At 49.1% G+C, this 5977-nt stretch overlaps 1 protein-coding gene across 1 annotated transcript; it reads left to right on the forward strand.

Annotated features, from left to right (window-relative positions):
- The first annotated feature begins 465 nt into the window (after window positions 1-465).
- Window positions 466-4995, forward strand: LOC126534475 (uncharacterized). The gene is made up of 2 exons (XM_050181747.2): window positions 466-3256; window positions 3318-4995. Exon 2 carries the CDS (start codon window positions 3362-3364, stop codon window positions 4265-4267), a length of 906 nt encoding a protein of 301 aa, XP_050037704.2. The 5' UTR covers window positions 466-3256; window positions 3318-3361; the 3' UTR covers window positions 4268-4995.
- The last annotated feature ends 982 nt before the right edge of the window (window positions 4996-5977 follow it).

A 5977-nucleotide genomic window follows, 5' to 3' on the forward strand; every position in this document is an offset into this window, starting at 1 on the left:
CAAGAACTTGGGCTCAGAGGGTCGATTCTTCTAGCCAAAGTGGCCCATCCTGTAGCGTTGCTGCGGTACGCAACACCCATGCTACTCATCTGAAGAGCAAAGCTAGCTAAGACTAGCTAAGAAAAAGAAAACTAGCTGGAACAAGCTCCCCCAAAAGCGTTAGCTAAAGCTTTGACAGATGCCCGAGAAAATTCATCAGTGAAGTTGGCCACCGAGCAATCTGTGTTTTCTGAAGATATAGAAACGAATGCACTGCGCGGTATTCTGTGGGATGCGATGAAGTTTTTATCAAGACAGAAGGTGTACTCCGTCACACGAAATAATTAGGCGCGCAGCTTCAGATCCGGAAGTGTTGACGTTACAGGCGCCGTTCCGGCTGGCAGGTTGAGCCTCTGTTCGGCTTGTTTTTTCATCGGCCATTGACAGAGGTGTCTCCTTTCTTTTTTGGGGGGGAGGGAGGGGGGGATGGGGAGTGTCCGAACTGTCGCTTTCATTAGGAACAAAGTTCATACAGTAGACGAAGTCCGCCTCGCACGGGGTATTGAAGTGGCACCGCCTGTACGTGCGTCTGTCACAATGCTGCTGCGAATAATACTTGAAAAGTGACTTGTCAGCGAGAACTTGAACGAGAAAAAAGCTGAAAGGCCAAAGAAAAGTTCCGGCCTGTCTGTACAAGCCGTCGCTTGTTCGTTTCGTGGTAGACGAAAGCAAAGAACGACAGACTTCACTCACCATTCAAACAAGCGGTACATTAGACTTGCCTCGGCAACGTGGTGTGGTATCCGGCTTTGGGCAAAAAAACATTCTTGAGGAAATCCCTCAGCGACTTGGATATTCACTTATGTGCATATAGGTATGCAGGAGCTCTGCTGATGTATGCGAATGCGCCGTTCGGTCGGCGGCCCATGGGTATATATAGTCCTTCAGGCAGAATCAACAGAAAATTGATCGAGCGGTTGACCGCGGGCAAATATTGGCAACTTGGGACTCTTCCGAAACTCGAAGCGCTGCAGACGGTTCATAAAAATGTCAAAGGAAATGCGACTGCCTTTCATAAAAAACCTAAATAGAACGTACAGAGTAAACAAAGCTTCTGCGCAACTTGTATGAGACTTCACAAGGAATATCGAAAAGTCTGCCATAGCGAAAAAGAAGTTTCACCAAAGTGACCGTGTTCAGGGGGGTGAGATTGTATAGTCGGCAGAGGACGCCACGAAGTAGTGCGAGGGACGTTTGAAGCATTTTTCGGTTAGACGCCCAAGAAAAGAAAGATATCGAATGGAGATAACTGATGTGCTGAAGAAACATCGAATACACGCTAAAGACGCTCTAAGAGCATTAAGCACGATTATGAACCGTTGACGTCACTGCAGTTACAGCTGGGCCAATAAGCTGTCGTGGTTGTGCTTCAGTCAACTCCATTCAGCAATGTACTTTTACTGTTCAGGGACAAGATGATTGGGAAAACCTTCCAATGGGCAAAGGGTTGCCGTAGCACACAGAGATGTCTCTGTGATATGGGCTTCGAGCCTGGAACGTCAATTAATAATTTACCGGTAAGGACATGGCCTAATTCCACAGGTCAGACGCATTCCGTTTAATCTCACTCCCTGGTTCCAAGCGAACTCAAGCAATGGACAAAGCTGGAACGTATACTCTCAGGATCTTATTGAATGTATTGCTTAAGTTGGTCGAGTATTCCAGGCTTCGTTATATGAGAAGGCTTTCACAACGGACGCATTCGGTGTAACCATTGAACTAGGGACGGGGGACAGTACGCAAACTGACGATGTTAGATAGTTAGGGACGGTAAGCACGTCATTGAGCTTTTGTAATGCGTTTTACGTAAGTACAAGATTGTCGGTCCCAATACTGTTGAAGGCCTGCATCGCGGTGTCCTAAACCAGCTCCGGATAAACAAGGCGACTCCGTCTGGACGTTTGCTAGCTGAAAGAACACCTTTGTGATCACTTTAATGTCCATTGGGGGAAAAAAAGCTTGATTTTACATTAGGGATGAAAGCGCATTTATTTGTTCTTCTTCACCAGATTCTATGGAAATCAACGTGAGCACAACTGCGAAGAAGAAATGTTTTGAAGGGTAGTTCCTTCAAAGGTCGATTGCACGAAAGCTTTTTTTAAGTCTCGAAAAAGAAAGATAGCGTTTCAATCTACGCGAAATCGATTCAGGAAGGCAGAATGCACATTTTGAAGTCTCCGAATGGATGGGTGGGAATTCCATTGTGATCGAGTCGTATTCTACCGCCGCCGTCTGCCACACCCAGAGTTTGCATCGCTTTTCGCATGGTCTGTTCCCATTTCAATTTTGATTCGTCACCAGTTCTCTGTCCGGTGCCGTCGAGGATTGATTCGTTCGAGCCGATCTAAAACGTAGTTTGCGCGAAGTGTTCGCTTCGCTGACGAAGAGTCTTTTCAAGCTCTACATTTAACTTCGAAGCAAATGAAAAAGTTTTCGTAGGATAACACAGTTCTCTCAGTAGGGCTATAGGACGTTGGGAGAATACGATCTTGAAGATAGAGCAATGCTTTAGGAAGACGGAACTTCTAAAGGACGGGAAAAAAAGTCAGCGCACGGTATTCTTCAACTGGAAGCGTTCCTTCAATTGTTGTCTAAATATAATCTAGCAGGCATATCGCCCAAGGAAATGCGAAAACAGACAAAGGAAGCTGAAATTGCTAATTTTTTTCTTACAACGGAATAGAGTATACCGTCTGCGGTTGAGTGTGGTATTTCAGTTGCTTTTCAGTCAACGTCCGATTCAAGGCTTTAGTAGAGAGAAGTCCACTCGGAGTGCGGCAACCTACCGAGGGCTTCGTTGAAGTCATTGCTTCTGAACCATAACCGCGTTTCCAAGAGGCGTTCTTGGTGCATATGTGACGAGAACACGTGAAACTTTGCTTTCTCGAATCAACCTCTGTGCAGTGTATACAGCTTTCAAGCTGAATTTTGCAGACAGACCTGTTCAAGAAAGTACATGCGCCTAAAGGTTGACCTTAAGATACTGAGACCTTAAGATATTCCAAACGGCCGCGTACGGAAGTAAGATTCGGGCCAGTGGTACCATGGTGAATACGGTTTGTGCCAAGAAACGGTGAGAGAATCTTGCCCTGTTTCTCGGGAGCGGACATTGTCTAAACAACCGGAAGAAGCTCGTGGTTCTGACCAAGCTTTCTTCACGCGAGCCGTGAGCTTGACTTTGAGCCGACGGAAGACCGCAAACGAACGTCAAGTGCAGGTACGTCAACGAGATATTGAAGAATAGCGTTCGAAGGCCCATCGAATGTTGATGATTTCAGCACGCCGCTGCTTCTTCGGCCCGGACCCTGCCCAGCGCGGCCAGATGCTTCTTCTTCTCGTCAACTTCGTCATCGCCGTTCTGGGCTACAGTGGTCGGGGCGCCGCGGGCGTCGACTGCAGCCGCGGTGCCGACTTTGGCGCGGGCACCGTGGGCGCGTTGTCCTCGACCCGAGCTATCGTCCCGAGACGTCGGACGGCGACGTGCGAGGAAGCCGAGCAGGACTGCATCGGCCGGCTGACTTGCGGCATGGCCTTCCACGGCCACCGCCTGGACTGCAAGCGGGAGCTGGCCGGTCGCACCCCGGGGCGCTGCTCGGTCCACTGCCGCCAGTCTCTCGTCTCCCTGGCGAGCACCGAGGAAGGCTACGCCTACATCGGCTGCGACTGCGGCGGCGACGACTACTGCCGGGCGCTGCGACTGCGGCTCGCCCCTTGCTGGTGGCAGAAGCCCTGCGCCTCGTCGACGTCGACCGCCAGCGCGACGGCGTTCCAGCTGCCCGGAGGTCTGACGCCGGTCGCTTCTTCGCCGTCTTCGTCGTCGCCGCCATCGTCGACGTCTTCGACGACGGCATCGTTGTCTGCGAGACCGCAGTGTTCCCGACTGGCCCAGGACTGCGTCGCGGACCCGGTGTGCTCGGTGGCGTGGGACTACTACCGCCGCTTCTGCCACGAGGTGCTCGACGGCGTCGCGGACAACTGCTCGACGCGGTGTCGCAACAGCGTGCGCATCCTGGTGCGCATGGAGAAGGCACACCGAGTACTGGACTGCGCCTGCGACGGTCGAGTCACGCGGGTCACGTGCGGAAACGAACTGAACCGGATACGCACCGCCTGCTTTCACCTGGGCGGCATAGAACCCAGTGGCGGAAGCGCAGGACTGCGAAGTGTAGGTGGTGTCATGGGGAGTGCTCTGCTGTTGGTGTATCTCTTGACCTCGTTTGCTTGGTGACTTTAGTGTGTCAGTGAGACCAGTGAAGTTCTTTTCTTTCTTTTTCTTGCATGCGCAGCGGCGGAGACTGTGATAGCACAGTCTCATAGGCTCGAAATCTGACATCAAGATAACTTCCTAATGTGTATGAACGACCATATATAGTCACAGTTGGAGTACTAATTGACGACGGACCCCTTGCACGTTATGCTTCTTTTGGCATTCAATTTCTTGTATGCTCATTTTCGAAGCGCTCGCTTGCAGTGTATATGGAGCAGTATGTTTTCCCGATGGCGATCTTAAGAAAGTGACGAGTACAGTCAACGGACTAACAGTGGGGGAGAAAGAAGTGACAATATCTGTTTGAGGCTAGACTAATATGCTGAATTGATCGCGAAGATAAGTTAATTCACAAATATAGGCGATGAGGTGCAGGCCCAAAATTGGTATTCCACGAACTCAGATACATTTTCGAGAATGCGATGATACTTCAGCGAAAGTAAATCTCATTGATTACTGGAAATCAGTGTGACTTTGGCATAATACCTACCGGACGCGAGCTCATCTCAAGCGACTGCAATGTTGCGGTGCCTGCAAGCGCTTCATCCCGCGGACATTTGATTCAACGGAAGAAGACAAAGAAATGGACACTCCACCTGTTATCTCCTCTTCTCAAACTCCTTTACTGCGACATATACAGCAATAAATTTCACCTAAAACCGTGCAATTTCGCCCAAATTCTGTTCACTGTCCCCGATTATTTGCAATCTTTTTCTTGTGTGGTCGCATCCCTCGCTAGGAGCAAGGACGCTAGGTACCTGCTTATGCCGTACGTCCTGGCGATGGAAGAGAGAGAGAGAGTGCGCAAGGACAGGAAAGGCACGGAGGTCAACTAGACGAGGACACGCTTTGCTACCCTACACTGGGGGTGAGGGAAAGGGGAATAGAAAGAGGAAAAGAGGGAGAGAGATGGTGAGCACTGAGTGCGTGTGGGAGGATGCACCGGGACACGAGTTTCAGATAAAGTTTGGGGGTAATGTGCACGCGTGCTGCCTTTACGGTGCTTTATCCAGTACGGGAATGCAGAGAAGCTTCAGCTAAAGCGTGCCAACCATTCGCATCGACCATTCGGTCGTGGCACGTGTGAGGACATTGCGCCGCTGTGCGTGAGCGCGTAGTCACGTGACACTTTTTTCAAATTTCTGGCGCTTTCTTTTGCAGCTCTGAAAATTTATACCACGGTCGCTATCATAACGAAAAAAACACATACATATATTGAAATTCTTGAATAAGTTATAGTTTATGATAGTTTTGGAAAGCCCACCCAAATCTAGCGCCGATATACTCGTAAGTATCGAGGCTTACTTGTGTAGTCAAAATTACATAAATTGAAGTATTTGCCAGTGCAAAGCACTCCACTGCACCAAATTTTTTTTATTTTCAAGTTAAACTCGGTATCTTTGCATCATTACAATGCGAGCGTGTTCGGGCAAAATGTGAAAATAATTTTACCTGAGGGTGCCCGAGACCCCCCCCCCCCCCTTCCCCCGCGCCCCACTTCTATATGTACCCATGTATATCGCATGATATACAACAATAATTACATCAATAATACAACAATAAGATGGAACGGAACTGATTAATGTTCCAAGAGCAGCTTGACATCTGAGTACAGAGCAATACACTAAAACACAAAAAACGTAATAGATCTAACAGAAGTACTTATTGGAG

The sequence above is a fragment of the Dermacentor andersoni genome, chromosome 7 (genome assembly GCF_023375885.2).
Source record: "Dermacentor andersoni chromosome 7, qqDerAnde1_hic_scaffold, whole genome shotgun sequence".
NCBI lineage: Eukaryota > Metazoa > Arthropoda > Arachnida > Ixodida > Ixodidae > Dermacentor > Dermacentor andersoni.